This window comes from Amblyomma maculatum, chromosome 9 (genome assembly GCF_055883805.1).
Source record: "Amblyomma maculatum isolate TAMU_Amacu chromosome 9, ASM5588380v1, whole genome shotgun sequence".
Classification (NCBI taxonomy): Eukaryota; Metazoa; Arthropoda; class Arachnida; order Ixodida; family Ixodidae; genus Amblyomma; species Amblyomma maculatum.
Window position 1 is genome coordinate 70,977,754 of NC_139352.1, and position 25,052 is coordinate 71,002,805.

General features: G+C 42.3%; 1 protein-coding gene across 1 annotated transcript; it reads right to left on the reverse strand.

The window, feature by feature from the left end:
• Positions 1 to 2,382: 2,382 nt before the first annotated feature.
• On the reverse strand, positions 2,383 to 10,329 carry LOC146179359 (uncharacterized). The gene is made up of 4 exons (XM_084578993.1): positions 10,172 to 10,329; positions 8,227 to 8,265; positions 4,759 to 4,951; positions 2,383 to 2,545 (listed from the first exon to the last, which is right to left on the reverse strand). The coding sequence occupies exons 1-4, from the start codon at positions 10,259 to 10,261 to the stop codon at positions 2,469 to 2,471; spliced, it is 399 nt and encodes a 132-aa protein (XP_084435119.1). The 5' UTR covers positions 10,262 to 10,329; the 3' UTR covers positions 2,383 to 2,468.
• Positions 10,330 to 25,052: the final 14,723 nt, after the last annotated feature.

Below are 25,052 nucleotides of genomic sequence, written 5' to 3' on the forward strand. Positions count from 1 at the left end.
TGTGTGTGTGTGTGTGTGTGTGTGTGTGTGTGTGTGTGTGTGTGTGTGTGTGTGTGTGTGTGTGTGTGTGTGTGTGTGTGTGTGTGTGTGTGTGTGTGTGTGTGTGTGTGTGTGTGTGTGTGTGTGTGTGTGTGTGTGTGTGTGTGTGTGTGTGTGTGTGTGTGTGTGTGTGTGTGTGTGTGTGTTATTTGTAAGTTATTTGTATTTGTAAGTTATTTGTAAATTCGGTTCTGTAATCCATCACAGAGCTCCTTAATTAACTATCGAAAACTGACACAGGGATCGAATATATCTGGGATCGACAAATCGGAAGTAGGCTTAAGGAACGGCGTAAAAGTAGACGCGATAGCGCCTTTAGACCGCTATTTTATCCAGGAAAATTTTGAGCTTCTTTGTTTAAAATATGAATTTCTGAGATTTTTTTAATATTATTACGTGGCGGCAAGCGATGACATTAGGAGAACAGAGGACGGAGAGAAGATGTTGGATCACCGTGAGATGACGTTTCATTAATCTGTGTGCGGGCCTAGCGCGCGCGCTCTTGCCCGCGCCACTGCCATCTTCTTCCTCCTTCGTCCGTAACAATATTATTGCTGTAACATCAGTAAAGGTCCCAAATACACGTTATTAAGTCATACACACCCCAAAATGTTCAATAGGTGTCTCCTAACATGCATGCTACAAACGGTCCTTCATGCCCTGCGCATCACGTGCCCAGCTTGCAATGAGAGGACCCTTGTTTGAATCTCAGCAGTGAGCAACTTATTTGATTGAATTACTAGTATTTTCCCGAATACCTCTTTTGGAGGACCCTCAGCTCCAATTTAGGGTTGATTTGGACGTTTCCTTACTTCGTTAGCTTTAGTTAAGCATTTGCTGTTTTCAATTCCAGCGTGAGGTCAAATGGATGTCTCCTTACTGTTTCCTCAGACCGATGCTCTTCGTCGGAGCAGCTTGTATAAACTGATGCGTGCATAGTGGCAGAAAAATAGCGATATATCAATCGTAGTGTTCACACGATTGTAAGTACTTGCTCTTTACGTGTAAAGAACCACGTGATACTAGCATATTTAATATAGCATTCTTCGTGTAAGCAAAACGTGGGAAAATGTCTAACAAAACAATGTGGGCCTTTACACCTATGCCTCATTTGAAAGCTGGTTCTCTATCCGTGTTATTGATTTCCAATGCATTGCGGGAAAACTGACTCGTCGGTTTCACAATGCCTCTTCACTCCATCGCCATATTCAATGCAGTTTCCAGCTCTAACACTGTATCTTTCTGTGGTTTTAAATGATTCTGGTTCGTTGCCGAAGCATCATATGTTTGCCACCGGTGCTGAAAAACCCCATAACAATCTCGCCTATATTTTTCATCTCAGCAGAGGGAGTCGGAGACCTTGCGACAGCGAGTTGAAGGAATGAGACAGGATCAGCGCGCTGCATACGGAAAAATGCTATCTTGTTCACTGCAGTCTTCTACTGTTACGTCCTGTCTCTTGGGCTGACTAGGCAATTTTATTCATTAAGTTTTCTGGAAGGCAACTTCCAGAATTTTGGTAGCTTCATTTAGAACGAAGAAATAGCTACAATGCGCATTGTTTGGAAGTTTCCCTTCCTGCAAAAACGTTTCATCCTTGACCGTTTGGGGAAGTGCATGTCTGAAATAACGCAAGCTGACAAGTGACAGTTCTGTACACAAACTATCAACTGGACCTTTAACCAGGAAAACACCCTAATCAAAAATCGAACCGTTCGTGTGCATGCACAACAGTTCCGAGCTTTTTCGTCCTACTTCGGTTACTGTGTAAAAGCCGCCTCTAATCTGTTAATCATTCCGAACATTTCTGGCGTCATGGCACTTTACTATATTCTTCCAATATTCTCCTTACCCTCTGTCCTTTCTCAGTATATTTTAGTTTCTTTTCCTTTTCTTTTATGTTCACTCCTTCTAGAGTTTGCTGACTGCAGCCCAGGTGCTCCAGGGTACAATTCCGGACACCACAGGTGGCAAATTTTTTTAAATTTTTTTTAAATAAATCTACCGAGGAAAATATAGAGCACTGGCCAACTCGTAGGTTTGTGACAATTAACTAATAAGCTGATTTTTTTTTTTATCTACTAAGCTCATGCAACTAGCATCATCCGTTAACCTACACCTGAAACTCAGAGGCGAGACGAGTCTCAATAAAACGAATATCATTGTACTGCCACATAATTCCCTCAATGACTGATTAATACTTTTACTTTGTTGTGTTCTGGCCTTCTCTTAGGATATACGCTGTAGCGTGCGGTGTTCTTGAATCAAAGTGTTGAGGCAACTAATTTAAGAAAATGCATTCAGATGAGCGAAATGAAGGCACAAATAGACACTTATGACGCATTTTGCCGCTTGGCCCGGTAAAATGATTTATTCGAGAATAGCAAATGCTTTGAAGAACGGTCGACCGTCTTGGCAGGCATTCCAACTCAGACTTTTCGCTGGGTGTTGATACGATACTCACAGGTACCATATCCAAGTTTTTGATTCATTTTGCATCTCAAACCTGTTAAAATAAACATTATTTTTGAAGACTTACAATATTCGCACTAGACTACAACAGGCTGCAATTAATAAATAATTACTGTACATAATTACATCGTGTTCTAAACTCGTGACGACTGAAGAATCTAGTAACGTCGAATCGTTGCTTCAACAAAATTCTATAATAGGTAAGAAACATAATGGTGGTTTTTGACCCCATAGTTTGTGCGACAGTCCAAGCCTCGACGGTATTTGCTCCCTGTTCCCCACATAAGTTTAACACCTTGTCTGCGGCTTGTGAGCCATCTATAACCACGGACAATATTTTGTCCGCTAAAGTTCCATTAAGGGTAATTTAAATAGAGACTCTGTCGGTAAAACAACAGTAAATTTCCTTTTGTTACGACAGCAATTTTGTGCGGTTTTTGACAGGAAACCTGTTATGAAAACATATTTTTCTGTAGTAGCATCAGAGTTTTCTGTAACAAAACGGAATGCATCTACAGAGCTGCAGACACCAAATAACTACTACAGCAAAAAGTACAGAAAAGTGCTACAAAACTCTAGAAAAATCTGATGTTTACGGCAGAACTACGGAATAGTTTGTCGTATTTTCGATACGGTTCTCTGTCTTTTTTTTTTCGACTTGGAGAGTGGGCTTAATTAGATATCAACTGCCTGCACAGACCATTGTCAATCACGAAGTTAAGATATACCGTGTCGGGCAGAGATTTGCACTTTGGCATACTCTTCTGTATTTTGTTATACTTCTGGCCAAGACACTAGCTCTCTCAGGATAGGAATTACATTACAATCCTTATAACAAGGAAGTACACTCACTATTATCAGAACATTGTTTGTGAGTGCTTATTGTTCAACTAAGAACACTTGAGCTTTTTTCACAATGCCCATAATCGCTCCAAGATTATCTAGACTTTAAGACTGGTTTGCTACCAACAAAAGTCGTGAGCACATCGCAATCAGTATGAACTGGAACAACTTCACGGATTTGGGTTCGACCGCGGCGCGCTGAATAGGGAAAAAATCAATATGGACCGAGCGGAAAACGAATATATTTAGAAACTTGTTAATGATATGTGACTGGCCCACCTTCAAGGTTGCCTTCACCACATAACATACTAGTTTATTTTTAATTTGGCTTAATCCAATCGTGTGTGGGCAATAACGAGAATGGCTCCGTCTGACTTGTAATACCGCCGCGAGAAGAGAATCGTGCCTACTGGACCGAACAACCCTATACAAAACGAAACGTGCGTATAGGAGCGCGCAACAAAAGAGGGAGTGTATCAAGTTTTATATTTTGGATTATTATAATGCAGCGTTTATCCTGGCAATGATGCGTTCGACGACGGTTAGCGTTATTTTTTCAGCATCTTCAAAGGGAGGCTTTTTCATCCTGTCCTGTATAAAGTTTAAATAAAGCAATTCGTATGGACTTGAGACATCGTCTAAACAGTTACAGTTTGCATATGTTATATCAAAATTGCGCTAGCTTTTCTGTTAATAAAATCATTGTTCAGAATAACTCAGGGCCGCTTGTTTCCTTCTAAGCTACCTAGAGGGATAGCACTGGAGAGAAAGACCTTCAGATAGGCCTCGCAATTTTTTCTGGTCTTGACCCGATGGCCATAAAAAAACGTTTGTTCTTTATTTGCTATTCTAGATTTCGCCTTGTATATCCATGCCTTTTTAATGTCAGTACTTTCGCAGTAAGTTCGCTCAGTGAATTTTCGTTGTATGCTTAATGAGCGAGTGAAACAATATTTGTGTACGTCAAAGACCATCTAAGTACCTAAATATTGTTTTACGTTGCGGCAGCATCGTGCTACTTCATTACATCATCCATTTGGAAAATATGTCCAAGATTCTACAGAATCGTCTGTTTGTTTCCTCGGTTCAAAAAGATTAATAAGGATTTTCATCACCAGAGCCATTCGTGCCTTTTATCTAATTTAATAGGGATGATCATAATAATTTAGTAGCAAAAGAAAAGCATTTTCGGGAGACTAGAAATGACCTCAAAAGCAATATTTATACTCACAGTGGCGTACTTAAAAGAGAATCCGACTCATTCCAAACCTACTAGAAAACGAATGATGCTTTAAGTAGTAAACGGCATATGCTCTTCCATCTTCAAGAACTGCACACCTTCTTGACTCCAGACTTCTCTGAAGCAGAGCACCTAGATTAAAGCATTGCAGAAGCCACGCTCACCTTTGGCGCATGGGCAGCCTCCAATGAAGGATAATATTTTGCTCCCTCTCGGCCACCTATTTGTCGAGCAGCGGGCGCCAATGGTGCTATTCCTCTCATAGCATTTGTTGCCGTTGCGCTCAGTCATCCGGGCGCAGCAAAGATGCCTCTCGCAGTTTGCCCAAGAGTCGCAAGGAGTTCCCACGGGGTGACGCTGGAAGGGGATTGAGAGCCGTGTTCCGTGATTTTTTCACCGGCAAAGGCACTCCTATACGGACCACCGCTTGGCGCACATAAATGAGACGCTTCTACAATATATATTTTAAGACGAAGGGCTTTAATGGCTCATGCTCTCGTGGACAAAATTTGTCCCGCTTTTGCGGCGGCTCTGATTGGACGAGGCGGGATGACGTCATAGAGGTCTCGACCAATCACACAGCACCACCAAAGTATGTGCGAATGCGTGCCTTATATGGCCATATGCCAATCAAAGATCAATTACAAAGTAATGAATGAATAAATAAATAACTATGTAGTGACTAATTAAGTAATTCGTAAATATTAATACCGCATTATTACCTACCTAATAACTAATCCAATAAGTAAAGCTTTATTAATTTCTAGGTAATTCGTTAATTATTTACTCATTAGTGCCAGCTGCGTAGCGGAATGCGGCACTGAGGCTTTCGCCTTTCACTACTTTAATCGCTTAAGTCCCTCGTAATTTTTTACGAAGTTCTAATATTAGTGTCTGTTTTTGTATATTTCTCGGCGTATGTCGACAAGGTGTCTCGTTATTGCATCCCTTTTTTGCAATTGAACGTTTTGCTCACTCGGATTCGGGGTAAACTTGGAATAGGATTTTAGGCGTGGGACTGTCATGCGTCGTGGTACTGAAACATTTCTAGAGGAATAAAAAACAATCCTGTTTCCTTCAACGACAACACTAAGCATGCTTTCGGTTATACTAGAGAAATGCGATCCTCTAACGGCCGCCAATATCGGCGCATTACGCAGGATCCCGGTGCGGCCGTGCAGGAGTCCATTAGCTCTGCTTGGCGAGCATTCAAATTTAGGCTTTCGTCGCCTCAGCGCCGCTAGATCAGCCTCGGTCGAGAAAGCATCGCAATATTTTAGTTTGTCATGTTCTTTCATACCACAGAAAGAGCTGAACAACATTCTTCGGTACAAGGCAAGACTGAGTACATCGGCTATGTCTGCAGGATGGTTACTGCACATCCTATAGAACGGTCCGGGCGACTTCCAGAAACCTTTAACTCTCTCATGCTCTCAGGGGCGCTACTCAAAGCTATACCATAGGAACTGTAAGACCTTCCAGCAGTTAAAACCAAATTCCGGATGAGCTCATGTGCTGTCCATTTCTTTCCGTCATGTCGCTTTTAGAATAACCAACTCGCCTAAATAGATACTGTCAACGTCGACCTTATGCATCTAGCTGCTTGGAGGATTATAGGTCTATTCATTCGCACGCGAAGGTTGAGACGACTTGTGGCGCGAAAATTAGTGCAAAGAGGAATTTTTTAGGCGAATTTCTGCAAGGCGTAGGAAATAAAACCCTCTAATATGGTTAAGGATGAAAAGGACTCATTGAAAGCTTTGTGAACTAGGACCCTCTAATATGGTTAAGGATGAAAACGACTCATTGAAAGCTTTGTGAACTAGGACAAGAAATGTAGTCGGCGACAATAAGCGATGAAACATATGAAACGTTAAAATTCGGTTATGCGCTTAAAGAAACTGTATGGCTCATTAAGAAAGGAACTGGTATCCTACTAGAATCGCGTACGTAAAATTAACTTTATGGTCTTTGGGAAAGGTAGTATGCTAAATGAAACACGAACTATTTTGCAAGGATACTTTTCAAACATACCTGTAGAGAAGCATGAAGTAGTAATTTGTGCTATTTAAAGTATTAACTGCAATAACTCCTGTAATTATCTCCTATTATTCCGCTATATATATGCGAGCCTGCCGACCCAGATTGGGCCATTAACAGCTACACTGCTGTCAAAATTGTGGCCCTAACGTTAGGCGCAGAGGGCTCTTAGTGGCGCATACGATTTGGTGTAATATAGAGCACAGAATTACTACTCGAGTTAAAACCCAGCGCGTGCGAAGGAGTCGTAGCGACAAATTTTGATCCTCAAAAGTGTAATGAGAACAATTTTCCGAAGCCCATGGCGGCCGAACCAGTGATCGCAGAGGGACGTCACTTCGTCGTAGATGCACGCCACTTCGTTGCGTTGAAGTGAAGCAACTAGTGAAACGAGTGCGTCACCATATGAACGGCGATGGACGCACACAGCATTCAAACATAACAGCTTACGCTCTTACATTTCAACGCTTATTGCCAGTGGCTGCATTTTTTACGACTACGCAGTTAGTCACATCCGTAAATGAGATGTCGAAAATTCAGCGCAAACACTTGCGGCCGCGTGCGTGTATGAAGGCGAAAGCTCGCACAATTTGCTGCCGCGATGCCCGCTACCCACTCTTCCCCTGAAGTCAAATTATCGAGTGACTCTTGCTTCTCCCCTTGGCGCGCGTTACCGCGTGACTGGTCGCGCGATTGATTGATTGATTGATTGATTGATTGATTGATTGATTATCGATGTCCTCTGTACTCTTACTGTTTCTTTGACAGTGCCCACCTTTCTCTTCGTCTTCTAACGGCGCCTTCTCCCACCTCTTTTTCTCCGTGGGGCACGGTGGGACTTTTTTGCCACTAGATTTGGACATTTCCTGTCCACATCACTTATAAGCCAAGTAAGTCTTTCGCCTTACAAACTCGTTTTCTTGGGACAAGTATATTATACTTTTATTATATTACTCTAAGGCCTCGGAAAGAGTTGTTTATGTTCAGATGAACATAAAAGTCTAAATGAATGTTGTGTGTGCTTTTTCTAATTGTGTATTGGCCTATTCGTTCGGGTTCCCTTACGGTTTCTGATTGGTTTCTCTCCTCCATCGTTGGCTCCATCGTACTCTGGTTCTATAACATTTAGAATTGTAAATATGTATTAGCTGGTGACTCCAAAAATTCTAAATCATTTTATGACCAACTAATTCCCACAAACAGCTCCCAGTTCTCAGTGATTAGGCGTCATAAGTATGCAGTGGTGCTGAAGTCTGGATAATGAGAGGATACGATGGATATCAGTGAAAAAATAATAAATCATAACTTTCCGTAAAGTAACCTGGATGGGCTGCTGCGATAAATTAAGCCTTTACGCAGAATAACAACACAGACACAATGAACAAGACGGTTACAAAATATATATTCATCAGCATGCAAGAAGCTCCTTTTTCTCAATTCCATATGGGAAATATTACTAAATGAAATACTTACGTCAGACCTAGCAACATGTGACGTGGGACCGTCATACGTAAGACGACATCAAAAAAACAAAACAAGAAACCATCGAACTTTATCTAATTTGTGGTCAATATAGAGGCGCTGTATCTCACCGTAAGCCATGGTGGGTAATCCGGAGCATTTCTCTCTGTCTGAAATGAGAAAACGGGTCTGATTAGTATTTCTTCAATCGCTATATTTTTCTAAACAGTCTCATGCTATCCAATTATTATTCTGTTGTGTCAGAACTAACGTTCTCACAGCATTCATTTGTATTATCTTTCAAATTTTTTTCGCAGGAATTTTAGAATTAGGCGATTAATTCCTGTTTTTTTTAGCAATTTTACATGCGTAGTTTTAGTCTGTGCTTGGCAATTCGATTGCTTTTCAGCGCGCTGTTATTTATTGTTTCATACATGTTTAATATGGAACCTTCATCGCTGTACAGAGCTCTGCTACTTAGATTGAATTTTGTAGATTTTAAAAATAAACAAAACCTCAAAGTACGCTCTCGCGCCATGCGGAACATTTATGCTTCTCGGGACATCTAGCAGATAGCCACCAGCTCGAAATTTATCAGCCACATTGTTGCCGGCACTCCCAGTCTTGGCGATATTAAAACCACTGATCTCGGACGGTGGATCTCTGGCCTCGCCGCCATGACCTCTGCCTTGCGTACCGATGATGAGCTCTGTCAAAGTCCTACGCGCGATATTACACGGTGCTTGAAAACCAGCTATTTCCTGCCTGCGACGCAGCTCTGATTAGCTTTACGGCGCCCAGTCGTCTTTGTCTATATGGACCCGGGTGAAAGCAGGTGCGTCTTTGACTATCTATATTCTTTGGTCTGCCGAACTATTTGCGCCACTCAAAAAGTCCTCTTAGAGTCACATCAACATGAACGCTCCACACTAATCTCGTACATACTTGAATGTCATCGGTCTAAAAGACCCTGACTCCATTCAGGACACACCTGTACCAGGACCCTCGTTACAACTATCCACACGTCTTGTTTACCTGCCCACCATTTCCTGTTGGAACCACAGGCACCTGCCTAACTGCATCGATAGTATCGCAAGGTGCACTAAAATGAGGCTCATCTTCAACTTCGCGGCAGAATCTGTGACATTCATGCTCATCGCCCTCTCCTTACTGATCATCTCAGTCGTTGCGACTGATTGCGGTCGTAAATTTGAATCCCAACCGCACCACCAGGGTTACTGAGCACCACATATGCACGGGCATGAAAGGGCTTTTTATTTGCGGCAGAGGACTTCATTAATAAAGTTGGCTTTTTCCACCGTATTTACGGACCGTTGTCTGAACTCTCAACGCAAACTGTGTTTTATTTTGAAAGCTTAGAAATAATGAAATGCAGTACCAAGTCAGCATGAAAGCTTAGCCATATTAATGTATTATACGCACTCGATTCGTGTGTTTTTTTTATTCTTCGCAGTGACTGGGCAGAAAAGCAGAGTAGACTGCATAAAAACCTGTCACTGAGTATTTGACTTTGTGTGTACCATGGCTATTGCGTCAATAAACAATACAAGTTGTAATCGTGTAAGCATAACCTCTATAAAAGCTCTTTTCGCTTGAGTGACCCAGAATGATGAAGAGGCGCAGATAAATGTGAACAAAACACGCTACCACCTTCTAACATTTCTTACATGTCTAATCGACACCGCCATCGCCGGAACGTGCAACTGGAGAACCAGATTAATGCTCTTTTTAGTGGATAAAAGATTTATTTTCATTTTTGATCAGACTTGATAACATTTAGAACACAAGAGCGTGCTTCATTCCTTTAAATCAACATTACTATCCAACCAAGCGTTCTCTCCGCCATCTGGCCCTCATCACAACTGCAACGGCTGGAGAAGCGAAAAACCATAGGTGACTGCTATGTATTAAGGCAGGACAATTTCAGTTGCAAAGTCAACGGAAAACATAAGAAGACAAAGTGATGCAAGAATTCACTCACACTAAACAGAATTTAGCATATCAAGTGCTTCGTCGTAACCTGCACAATTTTAGAACCGTAAAATCTGCACTCACCGACTCTGCATCATTGCCGTTTGCATGATGTATGACTGTTATGAAAGCGGCAGCGACAATCACCATCAGCAGCTTCACGAAGTTGATCATGGTGCTTGCTCCACCTCAGAGGGCAGAGTAAGAAGTAGACGTCGGCCCATTTTATCCACAACTTGGGACTTTGGTTTTCACGTGGTAATTTTGTTTCAGGCTCCCAGCTCACGTGATATTTTCCAACAAAGATCTGTCTCTCTTTCTACTTGCGGTGTTTTAGAGACCACGCAGATGGTCACATTGTGATGGACTTTAATCAATGCTTGGTAAATCTAGTAGTCACTATCCCCGAGCCTATTTGAAAATATTCTACAAAAACAAACATCATGCATGACAATACAGGGATTGTCCTTTCAACCGACTGAGCAGAATGTCAAGAGCGCATATTCAACAAGACATCTGTTCCAGCCACTATCGAGGCAGTCATAACGCAAAGGCATTCTGATTGTTTGCTAGGACCAGCGACGACCTTCTGACGTATTGACATCAAACCAAGGATGTTCAAACTTTGAAAAATTGTGATCATAAAGCTGTAGTCAGCATAGCATAAGTGACAAAGAAGCCAAGCATAGTTTAATAGTTTCTGCCCAGCAACTCTAGAAAAAAAATCATTGGTCAGTGAGTCCTTAATACTATTGCACTCAGTAACAAAGACAGAAAATACATTTTAAAATAATACTTTGGTGGAGACATCAATATTATTGTGGGGAGACAATGTCCATTATTCTGTTTTCTTGTCTGCCACCCTGCCTCTTGCATGTGGTCAGTTTCTAGGTCACTTCAGTTTCTAGGTCCCAATTTTCAGGGGAGAGTTACCGCTCAAAAGCATTTTGCTCGTGATCAAAGCCATTCTACCCGTCATGGCAGAAACATTGTTGTCGGGACGTCCTCCGCAAAAGGGCTACATTAACTTCAACAAGGGCCACATAACCGCGAAATGTGGTTCCGATCAAAGACATTCGCAGTGATTTTCCAGCTAATCGTGTGTTCTGAGGTAGCGTAAGCTCCCCACTGCGAAAGAAAGGCAACGGAGTCACCCTAGAATCGCTATTCTGACCGCAAGAAACAACATTGCTAAATTCATCGTCGAATCACCGTGAAACGTGGTGCCGAACAAAGAAGTTCAGAGTAAATTCAAAGGTAATCGCATATTATGCGATAGCGTAAGGTCCGCATTTGAACTGAAGTGCGACGCCGTCACCGCAGAAGGGCTACTTTAACTGTAACAATTTAGGCAACGTTGCTTAATTCATGGCCACATCATCGTAAAATTTGTTACAGCTTAAAGAAGTTCGTGGTGAATTACCAGCAAATAGCGTATTATGCGAATGCGTAAGCTTCCCATTGGAACCGAATGTATCCGAATGGAATGGTTTACCTTCTCATATTTTTCTGTCCAGCAATTGCAATAGAGTAGGAACGTCATCTCCTTATTTCACGAGCTTTGGTTTGTTTTGTGTTGCGATGCCGGTCTATATCTTCAATTCTGATTGATTGTCTGACTTGTTTTGTTTTTTTCTCTATGCATATGCTTGTCATTTCTTGCATTGAAAAATGTTTGAATCTGCCCCTCCTGCTAGGACCATGCATGGTCCGCACTATTTGAAATAAAAAAGATAAAGGCGACGTAGTCACCGTGAAAGGGCGACTCTAACCGCAATGAAGGCAACGTTGTTTAATTCATAGTCACATCACTTTGAACCCGATACTGACAGAAGCTCACGGTAAATACTCAGTTATTCGCGTGTTACGCGATAGCGTAAGGTCCCCTTTGGAATTGAGAGGCGATGGTGTCATCGCAGAAGGCCTGCTTTAACCGTAGCAAAGACAATATTGTTTAATTGGTGGCCACATCACTGTGAAACGCGGTAGCGATCAAGGAAGTTCACAGTAAGTTTCTAGCTAATCGCGTGTTATTCGGTGCGTTACAAAATTACAGGCGCGCCGCAGAATGGTCCTCACAGTTAAACCGCACAAATGTTGCGCAGAAATGGCATTTGGTCAGCTGTATTCTTATATCACATTGTTCGGGGGTAATCGCCTGATTCAATTGCAAGAGGCCGCATGTTCTTATCGTATGCGGCGGTGGCGAAGCAAGAGAAGCCGCTGCCTGAGCGCTGACCCCGGGCGCACCATCTTGTGCTGTTTCCAGCAACTCTCACAGCAAAAAGGAAGACGATGGAAGGGTGTTGCAAACAGCACAAGATGGCGCCAGCGCTGGGGCAGCGGCTTCTCTTGCTTCGCCGACGCCGAATGCGACAAGAACATCCTACTTGTGATTGAATCAGGCTAGGCAAGTGCCCCAAACATAATTGATTAAAAAAAAAAAATGCTGACGACCAAATGTCCTTTCTGTGCGCACTTTGAGCTGCGAGGATTCAGCAATTTAGCCGAAAAAATGCATTTTAAGGCGCGCATGTAATTTTGCAACACGTTGTACAATTGTTTAAGGAACGCATTAGAACTGGAAGGAAATGCATTTGAAAGATGCCACGTTTCGCATAGGATAAATTGAAGTAAGGGAAATTTCTTTTTAGGGACGAGGACGTGGAGAGACTGGGAGATGGTTCCGTCGGAAAGAACACTGCATCTTGCCTTGTTTGGGACGGGGTAAAGTCAACTGCCTCCTGTACCCTGCCATGAGCCAGCCGGAGTTAGAAGTGAAGGGAAGAATATCGAACATCTAAAACAGTGCACATAAAACACCAAAACACTAAGAAAAGCAGGACGGACAAGAGCGCACTAGCAACTGTTGCGTAGTCGAAGAAACCTCTCACTCGGCGAGCATGCACGTAGGAAAAAAAAATATTGATTCCAATCAGTCTGAATGATTGATACAGCGATTCCCAATCATGCATTTTGTGCATGGTATATCATGGATTGTTGGTAATGTCCACACCGCCTATCAGGAAAAACCGCGGCCACATTCATTTCATTAATACTTGGAGAGCGGCGGCAGCTGCGTGTGGCCTAGGCGCAAGCCCAGGAACGTTCTCTGCAGCGCGTGCCGGAAGCCTAGTCTTCTTTAGAGGCGCCAGCGTACATGGTGGCGCCACAGTATGTACAATTATGAGTCGTCGCCCATGGCAGCTGCTCACAACGAAGTTGGTATGCTATCGTATTGTCGCAGTTAAAGGTAGAGGTATGCTTCAAATTTTTAGGCTTCCTGCTATTCCTTGTCGTGGGAAAGTTCCACTATTGTTCGTTCATCTATTTATATAAAGGGGGACTCCACTGTCACGGGAGTATCTAGAGAAACAACTTAGTGATAGAAGGAGCAGGATAGGTGAAGAGGCGTGGAAGCCCTCAGTGAGTCCCCAGAATATGTTCTCGACCTCGTTCAAGACAATTATTATTCATCTTGGTCCTCTTCGTGCTTCTCATTTACCTTCCTCGTCCGGTCTTCGCTACGTCGATTCTCCTAACAGGATCCCCTCACCTAACAGCTGCACTTTAATAAAAACGCGGAAGCAATAGGAATGCAGCAGCTTGGTAGGTAGTACACGAAGGTTTTTAGGAATACAAGATTCTATACTGAATAAAGCCTATAAAATCTTGCAGATCTGGGTGGACCATCCAGCGATCCCTCTATACACAAGGCTCTTTCTGTCTTGCACCTTCTGCTGCGTCAGGCGGCGGCTTGTCTCCTCTTATTGTTCGTCAGTAATGCTTGGGATAGTAGATATAATACAGCGAAACATTCAAAGACACTTTATTGTTGTTTTATTAGCAGCCGCCGGCGTACGGCCTTATCACTCTGGTTCTGGCATGCGAATCAATTCTGTATTCTTCCTTTGTTCATGCTTGTTGTAGCGAGGCGCAGCTTTATCAGTTTCTTTGTCGTGCAAGATGCGCCGAAATGTTTCTCGATGATTCCGACCACTCGCGTGAGGTTCTGCAATGTTCCGGGTTGTGCTAGTCTCCGCTTGTGGCTTTATGTCGATGTTTCTTCGCAGCCTTTAAATTGAGCGTTCACGGTTGCGACGGGCATTTTTTGATCGACAAGCGCTGAGCACGATTGTTGCTATCGCCGCCGCCGATTGCTTAGTTCTTTTGCGAGCGCAAGTCAGCCCAATGAACAGTCAATTTCACTGCTCATACACCCGTGCGTCCATTTGTGATCACGGCATTCTCACCGTCACGTGGCGATATATGCGAAATCTGTACATGTATACAGACGCAGAGACGTACTTTTGGTCGTACACTCCTTATATGGCTTCCTGCGCTTTTTCTAAAGCTCCCAGTAGGTTACTCAAATTCATCAACATCATCTTCATGCAAGTGTTTAATGTGATAGTTTAGACGCTTGTAGAAGGTGGGCTTGTACATATCACTTTAATGGTGCCCTGCGCGACAATTAATGGGAACTATCACCGCCACAGTTTATTGCCTGTGCTGAAAGAGCCCAGGCGTGTTTAACTATATATAGTGTTAACTTTGGGACAGTAAAGTACCTTTCGTTCAATGAAAGATTCGAGACAACCTAATGCCGGATTCTTGCGAAGAAGATAGGAGATGGTCATCTTATTTGTCTTTCATTTTAGCAGAGATATCGGAAAAGTATTATACATTTCAATGTGGTTCCCATTTCAGATCAAATAATATGATGTTTCCAACTAGAGAAAGTTCAAAGTGTCCACGAATGTTTGTGATTGCGCCATTTCTAACGGTCAAGGGCAAGTGGAATTAGTTTTTTTTTTTTAATTTACTTGCATACATTTCTCCCCATCTGCCCCTTGCATGCACGAATGTTTTACAAACGGCTTGTTTAGAACAAACATTTTTATTTCTAATTAATGAGCCTGCCACGTGCTTTTTTACATTTTGTCTAGCGTCCTTTACTGCTATTTCACCCTTCTGAACTCATATGTTTGATTCGTGCTTTCGAGAATAAAGGCATCTTAACTCGTTCTCACACAATAAGATATGAAACCGGATTTATGGTCATGTCGGTGTCGCATGGTTCAAGCAACAGCACATAAAACCGGTAGACTTAGAAGCAGTGCACGATAATGAAAATGCGAAAAATTAACCAAAAATATCCGCCGGCTCAGCTGCTATTGATGACTAATATTAAAGTTGCAATTTTATCATGCAACACGAAATGCTTCTCACAATCTTTCCTGCCGCGAACCTCACGAGACTGGAACCACCTTCCCGCAGAAATTGTTGGCATTACTAACTATGAGCAGTTCCGCGTAGCTCTAGCTAACATTGTACACTCAGGTGCTATTTGACATTCATGTACATACTGTACTCTCTTCATTTTTTGTGTATTTACCACTCCCCCTCTGTAATGCCTCTGGCCCTGAGGGGTAATGTAAATAAATAAATAAATAAATAAATAAATAAATAAATAAATAAATAAATAAATAAATAAATAAATAAATAAATAAATAAATAAATAAATAAATAAATAAATAAATAAATAAATAAATAAATAAATAAATAAATAAATATATTCAGTGAACAGCTGCACCCAGGGCGGCGTTCCCGCTGCTTTTAGGCGTTGCGGGCCCGCCGTACATATTTGTGTTAATAAGTCTGCAGTGCGCAGTTGGTGTATTTTTTCTTTCTTCCCGTTCCGATACCTTTATCGTGTACCGTTGTAAGTAGTATATCATAATGCATAGCTTTGTCTCGTCGTGAATTTTTTCTGGCAAAACAATTCTCCGACGAAGTTGGGGCCCTTTTTTCAGGGCCGCACTGGCCCTTGCTGTCTTCTGAGTGCCACTATCTGTTAGCTTGAGATGTTCTTCAGTGATCGAGCAAGGCAGCGCAGCCTTTCACTGATCCACACTTATATTGCTCATTTGTGCTACCAGTCTTCCTTGACTGGCCAATGCAGCGTGATGAAGCTTCCGTGGTTCTTCGTATGGCGAGCATTTACTCTGGTATACTGTGGGTGAACTTCACTCAGTTGACTCATAATGTGGTATATATTAGTGTGAATATATTTACAGGCAACCGAGAGCTCCCTCATGAGGGTTTTGTAAATAGGGGTTGGTTCTCCTTAATTCCCTTTGCTGTTTTAGAATGTCACCTTATCACATATTGACCAGGTCCAGTTTCTCGCCGTTAGGCGCCTCCAGGTTTTGGGGTCGCCGGCGTCGGCACAGTGATGTCCTTCTTTTATGTGTGTATGTACATGCATGCTGCAACAGTGCGCCCGGCGGACGCCCGCCAGGCCAAAATGTTACGGCGGACATAGGGCTTCCTTATACAACTCTGTCGCTCCCTCTTCCCTTGTTATTTCTTGCATTCACAATTCACCTCTTCCATTTTCCGTTCTTGTGCAGTCCTTGTGGCTTTGATTTTATGGTCGCAGGTCAAGTACTTTGTATTGAGATGCAAGATAGTGAAGCTGAAGAAACAATTCATTCTTCTCGCATTTTATTTTAAATACAACACTGTGAAGAAAAATGAATTCACCAAGAGAGAATAATGCTTCAAAATATGGCTGGAAAACTAAATTACCAAGGATCGATAGTCTGATCAGTATCATAGATCAATCGCAGCCTAACTAACAAAACAGTTTGTAAAAAAAAGTCCATACTCAATCGCTTACTAGAAAAATCAGTATTATTTTCCTTTGCCTACTTGAAGCACTCACGCGAGATACACGTAGTAATGTGTGTTGTTAGTCAAGAAAGTTGTCAAGCTTTGATTGAGAGAATTCGCTCGAGTTTTACTAAATGCACCTGAAAAAATGTTTATTGGCGGATAACAGGTTCCTCGATGACCGCTCAAAAGTGCTGTTAGGTCATCCATCTCAGGCCTTCGTTGGCGAACCACCTAGCTGAGCGCGCTCACAGGTTCCGTAATCACGGTTTTTTATCATCTTGCATTTGAAGCCTGTCGAGAAAAAGTTAATTTTTGAAGCACTTATAATTATAACATGAACTTACAACGAACTATAACGCTTGTATACTGGGTGTAGTTAGCTCGTTTTATAAATATAATTGTGTTTTTGTGTCTGCATTTTCTAGGATAATCCGAGGTATGATGTTATTTACTGTGTCCACCAAATAATTTTAACGCTATGTTGTCGGCAGCTTCTGTGCCATTTCACGTCCCAGGCAATATTTTGCCACTATGATAATAATTAGAAGTAATTTAGCTATACATAGCCCTAAATATTGATAATTTGTTGACAAGACAGCACGGTTAAGCAAGAAATAAAGATGAGCTTTATTCTGCAGGTTATTGCAATTTGGCATATTATTTGATTATTTAGTCGTATTGCAGGCCAACAATCTGACCCAAAATGGAAGGGCAGTGCTTAAATATACAAATATACCATGCAATGACACTCACTTCAGTTCGAAGATCTATTGTGACTATCTGCTTATTAGCCAAATGAGAACATTTATGCACCCTTCGAAATGCCCATGAATGCTCCATCTAGACTATCAGACTGCCTCGCTGGAAACTTAAGTTGTGAGCATATAGTATAATTTATGTCGTTCGTTCCTTTTCGGAAGGTTCTTTAAATTCTTCCTGTTATGTAGTTTGGCGTAGGGAAGACCAGGAGGCGTACTTGAAGGTGATGATGGTATATATTTACAGCATGACATATATATACACAGAGTAAAACTGGAACTTGAAATGAATTTACAAAAAGAACACTCTGCGCTACTTTACACTTCGACCTAACTGGTTAGAGCCTAAGCAGAACAGCCGCGTTACATGCCTACGCATGGAGTCCCAGCTCAGACTGGACTGAACTCTCTTGGATCACGTCCCATTTTACACCTTCACAAAAGAAAGAAATAGGGGCGGTCATTTTCAGAGGCCAGCCCCACACATCAACTGTCCAATAAGGAAATATGCTAGATGGGCACAGCCCCGTGGGTTGGCCTTAGCCTCTAACCCAGGGCCCCACTAGCAATACAAATTACAACAAACAAAGCCTGCGAAACTCTTTCCCCGGTGAGGGTGTCGAACCTTCTCCTCTCGGGAGACTTTCTTCCCACTTGTCTCCCGCACACCTCCGCCCCATATGCGCTGCCGCTGCTGGCTAAATCCTTTCCACAGTGCATTGCCCCGCGCCACCCATGTTTACCACTACGAGCAACGACATGGAAAGGGAAAGATCAACCAGGCGCCATGCTGAAGGCCTGGCGCCGGATTAAAGTAGAGCTTCTGGCTTGCCCGCACTGAGAACAATGCCCGAGTCGAATCCTGAGTGCTTCTTCGGGCGCTATTTGTCGCATCTGCAGACAGGATAAAAGAGACTGCCTTTCGCACTGCTCAGTCGCAGTGTAAAAAAAAAGGCTGAAGGGTCATTTGGGGGCTCGCTACCGGCCAGTACGAATTGTGCCATACATGTGAGCACACGGCAACACGTTCCGCTGCGCATGTCTCCATGAATGACCTTCCGGCTAAAGCGGTCCCGCAAATCCGGCGCCGATGGTCCGGTCGGCTCTCCCCACACGCGGCACGCTTGTAGAAGGGGGACCGCGTCTACAATATCGGAAGCAGACAGGTGGGTGGCAGCGCCATGCAGAGACGCGCACCTGCAAGTGATTATCCTCGGGCGCGGTCCTACACATATCATAATCAACATGCTCACTCGCAACGTTTTAGATTTAGCTTACGTCGCGGTGCCCTTAAAAGTTGCGGTACCCTGTGGGCGCCCTTGTTGAAGAGGCCGCACGATTTATGCCAAAGCGGAAGAAAGGCATTCACGTCTCCTCCTCGTCGATTCTCCTGCATTATGTGTTTTCAGCCTCCTGCTAGAATTCCATATTTTTCGAAGTGCAGCTTGATAAGGCGTATATCGTGTCTCTCTCAACCTATGCGTCCGAAACATGTTTACAGAGGATTCTTACATCAATAAGACTAAATATTTTGTTTTATCCTGATAAGTAGGGAGCTATTTTAAGTAAGTTCTTCAGTCCGGGCGCAAATATGCGGCAGCGAAACTAAAAGAAAACAAGGATAGAGCAAGACTGTTGCTTGAAGGGACTGAATGCTTTGCTGCGTTTCAAATAATATTCCTTATTTTGGTGGGACACAAAGTTATGAGTTATAGGTGCATATATCCCTGATGTTATTTCACTATTTCATGATCTGGAAATATTTTCCAAGAGATATACGCAATGTTTTCTTTTTAGGCGTCCCTCATAGCCTGCTGTTCTTTTGGGACTCAAAGACTATAAACCAAGCAAAACCATTTTGTCTTTTGACGTGGTTCTCTATTTCAACAATATGTTGCTGCTTTCTGCACCCATGTCACATTTCGATTGGCAGTAGCTTATAGGAGCCAAGCCTTGTTTACAGTGATTCCCCAATAGATGTAATTCCGTGCATTGCTGTCGCGTTTTCTCTAATTATCGCGAACTCAAAACAATTCGCTGTTGAGACCGGAACAACTTAATAGTGTCGGTAAGAGCGTAAATCGCAGACTCCTTGCATCCGTCCTACACCTGCAACTGATGCAGACCGTGAATCAACTATCACAGCAGCCCATACGCAGGCAGTGCTGAACTACATCAACTGCTAACGCAAGAACTGTAGTTGATCTGTAGAGCCGCTCAGCAGGCGCTCTTTGGTTCAGCGGCGTCGCGCTGGGGGTGTGAAGCACCAGATCTTGCGGAATCAGTGCCATTATGTGTACGTTATTAACGATCGTCATCAATGCCCTTATGATTGCCAACAGTCAGTTGAAATGCATGTGTTCTGACAGAAAACAAAAACATTCAGAAAAATCCAGTGGGAGTGCTAACTACAGCGTAAGAGACAACGACAAGTCATAGTAACCTTTAGTTGCTCAAGGAAAGAATATAGACCTAGCTCGGCGGCCAGCTTCTTTGATTAATTAAACACGTGGTGTGCAATAGCGTTAGCAGAGCTCTGCGGCGCGTTAGTAGGGGCGGCCCCACGTTTGAAAAAAAGTTCAGCACACCTACAATGCCCTGTTTTGAAGATACCACGTGTACAAATTGACGCTGGCCTTTATAGGAATCGTATATACGGCGTCGTTCTTCTAGAGGCAACACCCTGCTTCTAGAGGCAACTAGAAATTATTTAAAACAAAAACATTTGCACCCTGTTTTGTAATCGAGAGCAGATGGAACCACGAAACAGTTACGGGCTCTGTGGCGGCCTTCTTGCCTTTGTACGCGGCCTCATAATCATGGTAGTAGAGACTTTCAGTCTCTTGCTTCTAACTCTCAAAGATATCGCAAAGCGCAAGACTCATTCCGCCTGTCATTTTATCAGGCTCAATTGTTTTCATGCACGGAGAATGCGTAAGCTTGCCAATTCTTGTGGGCGGTCCACATAGATTGCAATTCACCATTGAGCTGGCCATACCCTAGTGACACAATAATTGTGGTCAAATTTGGACTAAGTCAAAATTTCAAGGGTTCAGTGGGCCAAAATATGAAAACATAACACCTAATCTTATAGGTCAACATGGCATTGGCTACATGCAAAGTTACGTTTCATATACTGTTGGTATAGTTTGGGCGAGGTTAAATTTAGAGGGTCTAAAAGGCCAAATTTTGGAAGTGTGAACAGACTCTTTCTGGAACATATACCTGTCCTGCGAGGGCTTGGAGTGCGGAGTGCTGGTCTAGTGAAAGCTCGTTCAGTGCCCTGATGGGATCGTTTCGGTTCCTAGATAACGTTCCCTGGTGTTGGCTCTCGGTTTTGGCTCGACACCTTAAGACTGCCGACAACTGAACCTAATAGCACTACACGGTAAATATATTTTGAGGACTATTTCGATATTCTCTAACGCGAAACTTGAGCGCAGCTCCTTAGATTCAACAGCGCGAATATTAGGGCTCTCTCTGCGGCGCGAACAGCAGTGCCCTCCCGGAGGTGGCGCCTAGCTGCTGGTTCGGGGCGCTGAGCTGGTCGCGCAGCTCTTTCATCAGTAGCGGCATGAGAAGCACTTTTTCCGGTTGCACCGCTCAATGACAAAGAACCGGCTCATGCTGTTTTAGATTACTTTATTCTCACAAACTGTTTATACCTGGAAATAAACGCTGTGAGTGGCCTCGCCTACCGGCACAAATTACCCTATGCAGGTAGCCCTCGTCTTCATACACGCAGGTGGTCCTAAGGGCCTCAAAACAATTTTTATTCACAAAGCGAAATGAAAGCCAGAGGAGATCAGGCGGCAGGATATATAGGGAGAGCACCTATGGCGCTTGTTACTGCTAACCACGGTAAGACCCGCATTCTGCCCAGCGAGTCATCTCGAGTGTCCGATGAGCGAACGGTGCCGAGCTCGTGGCTCTTCTTTCGCGCGTCCTGTTACACCAGCGGCGGCACTGACGCCAGCAAGACTCAGCCGAATAATGGGCATACAAGAGCTCCGCTCTAAAATAAACCATGTCTTTAGCCATTACTGCCAGCTTCCATGAGGAACGTGTAGTGACCACGGAGCGTTAAGCTACGATTCCTTAGAGTTTGGCTATATTGCCGTAACATTGTGAACTAAATCACAACGTTACAATCAGAAGGGGAAAATTTGAAATAAGTTGAAATGTTCGAAATACGGAGAGAACTGAGCATGCTCTAAAGAATGGGGATAGATAAAAGCAGCAAAAACAAAATTATACATGGGAAAGAATCAGATGTGTGCGCTAAGAGACAGAAGGGGCGATTCCAATAACACTATAGATAATATAGTCAAAGCAGCCGAACTCTTTTACACTGGCGTGATCACTAGCCGAAGAATCCGCCCGAAAGGGGAACGCCCGTAGGGTACAGCAATCAGTTGTTCCGCCTATGAAAATCCACGAAGTACAGAAAGCGTTTGAAGCAATCAACGATTGTTCTAAAACTTTAGACGCGCTCATTAGAAGAGCTTCAAGAATACAAGAATACTTCACAAATAGGCTTCATATGTACAGTATGCAATAATACTGCCGTAATTAATAAACACAGGGAAACATATAAGACAGCACTTCCCATAGGACGATAAAAAGAGTGTTAGCAAGGGCACTTCATTCTTGTATCGTTAGGAAACGACAACGAAAATAAATAGTCAGTTCGGACAAATACATGCAATATCCTATGCTGATTAATTGTAGCATAAAGGCCATGAGGAATCTTTGCAGACGTAATCTTGCAGTTTTCTTCTTAAAATCAGAACATAAATCGGAGTTCTTTTTTTTTCTCATTTTCAGACGGATTACCCTCCATGGATCACGGCGAGTCGCACACCGCGCGTTTCAAATAGCGATAGCATGACAAAATGTAGCCATGATACGTTATATGTTCTGCGCTCTATGTTTGTATATATATATATATATATATATATATATATATATATATATATATATATATATATATATATATATATATATATATATATATATATATATATATATATAGTAGTGTGGCAATTTTCATCGTTATAGCCGCTGACATGCGTCGCGTGCTGGCGCTCTCGAGAACGAAGAAGTTGGTCGTTGTCTTTGTGATTCGCTACGCCTGACGCTCCGCTGCGATTTCATCCTGAGCAGCTGAATCCATCTGCGTCGACGTAATAAATGCACCCCTACACTATATATAAATCCTGTAGGTGTTTGCCGAAAAGAACGTATGGTAATAGTGGTCCGCTAAGCGTTTCTTGTTTTCAGTGAAATTCTTATGAAGTCGCCAAATGTCTCGTCACAAATGAATCGACCTTATTTTTGACAGTTAAGCAGTAGTTTCTTTTTTTTTTCAGGGAAAAAATGGTATGTCGCTACGTTGGAAATGCCGTTTTAACCATTTCAGAAAGTTACAAATTTCGAGCCCGGCTGCTTGCGTTCTAAAATTTTGTTGTGAAATATTTTGACCCATTAAATCCATGCAAAATTTTTAAGAATTGTTCGTAACATTGTTTGTTGCTGCACTTGTGTTAGTAAAAAATCGTAAACTTTCCTCCAAGAGCGACGCACTGGAAAACAAGCAAGTTTTCAGGTACTACAGTCTGGAATGAAGCATTAGGCTGTTTTTCATACAAAATTTTCAGTAATTAGGCAAGTTATGTTCTTAATCCCAGGTAAAACTTGTGACTATAGCTCGTTATGCATTTTGTCCACAATGCACCAAAGTCGGCGAGATTTCGCCAACAGCAAAAAAGGGACAACTTTCATTCCAATTACAAAAAAACAACAACGATTTGGATTAAGAACGACAAGACCCATTTTTAGTTCGTCATAAATATTAGGCTCTAAACATATTGCATTATGTCAAATAAAACTTTAAAAAATAAATTTAAATCTGAACACATGTTTGTTTTGTAGATTTTCTTAGGTCTTCGCCTTAAGACGTCAGACATTCGATTTGTTGTTGGCAGAATTCAGTTACATTTTATCTGATCCAATATCTGAAGCCTTCTTTGTAATTGTAAAGGTGCTTTCCGATGGTTGGCAGCGTTACTGATAATTTAAAATGGAATACATTCTATATTTCTTGCCATTTCATGTGAAAATACAACTGATCGTTTACCCTTTACTCTATCCTGTAATTTTGTATGTGGTGCCGTGGTAGTCAATACAGCTTTTAATTATACTATTTCACATACCGCGGTTATGATAAAATTGCAATATTATGTTCTTGAAGATGATTTTTCCTCAAGAGACTTACGTACTATCATAAGCAAAAAGCTTTGCAGCCTGATCGTTTTCGTGAAATTATATGTATTTATGTCTGCGACACGAATGAGCCGGAATGACGAGTATTCTCAGCGGAGTAATCTACCCCAGAGAAGAGGCGAGGCAACACAAAACGAAGTCGCCATCCAGCTAACCTGTGAAGCCGTGGGTCTCGCGTTTTGCTTCCAAATTTGCAGGGCCTTTTCTCTGGGATAGTTCCGTAACCGTAAAAGCACTGTGCGTGTGGGGCAGACAGGCGCTCCTAGTGCTTCTCTGGTAGACGCCGGAACATGTTTCTTTATAAAATGGTGAGCCTCGGAATTGAGACTACTATCAGCACTAGCTGTCGCTTCTAAAAGGAAGCTGGGGGTATAGCGCTACAATTAATCATTACAAAATTTCACCGAGTGGCCGCTGGGTGAAGCTGGTCCACCGAGGTATTCAATAAATGACATAGCGGTATAGTTAACCGATCTGAAACAATATTCAAGATGTAAAGGAAAAACGAGTATGATAGCAACTGCTACCACCCCGTTTATTTATTTATTTATTTATTTATTTATTTATTTATTTATTTATTTATTTATTTATTTATTTATTTATTTATTTATTTATTTATTTATTTATTTATTTATTTATTTATTTATTTATTTATTTATTTATTTATTTATTTATTTATTTATTTATTTATTTTCCATTACATGAGGGATGGGGATATCACGGCAAAACATATTATACATTAATGAAAAATGGACACAAATAACATTGATGAATAGGCTTCCTCAATAGTGGTCTTGAACAGTCGATGATTCATGATGGTGGCCACTTCAGCGGAGAGATCATTCCTGTAACGGGCAGTTTTCAAGAATAATGATTGCTGGAATGTGGTGGTATGTGCCCGTTCAAAGGAGATGCTCCTTATTCCATCCATTCATTGTGGACTGTTGGGCCGTACAGTTGACAGATGGAATGCATGCTTATTGTTCCCATCGCTGACGGCGAAGACGCAGGATTTCGCCAGGGAACACTGCACCTAATTTGCTATGACATATTATCGCAATTGCCGGTTTCGTACCTTTATTAAAAACAGATTTTAAGTCGCTACAGCGTCCACTTACCAGAGAAAGTCCACAATAACATTATTAACGGTATCTAACTCCCTAAATTATCAGAAAATTTTTATTATTATTGACTGCTTTTCGACATCGTTAAGCAGTCGCCTCATGATTATCCATGACCGG

Excerpts from the sequence above, each read along its gene's own strand:
- LOC146179359 (XM_084578993.1), bottom strand. The coding sequence starts at position 10,261 with ATGATCAACTTCGTGAAGCTGCTGATGGTGATTGTCGCTGCCGCTTTC. Across the intron at positions 4,952-8,226 it reads ATTACCCACCATGGCTTACG|CGTCACCCCGTGGGAACTCC; the intron begins GTGAGATACAGC and ends ATCCCCTTCCAG. Across the intron at positions 2,546-4,758 it reads AGGCTGCCCATGCGCCAAAG|GTTTGAGATGCAAAATGAAT; the intron begins GTGAGCGTGGCT and ends TTATTTTAACAG.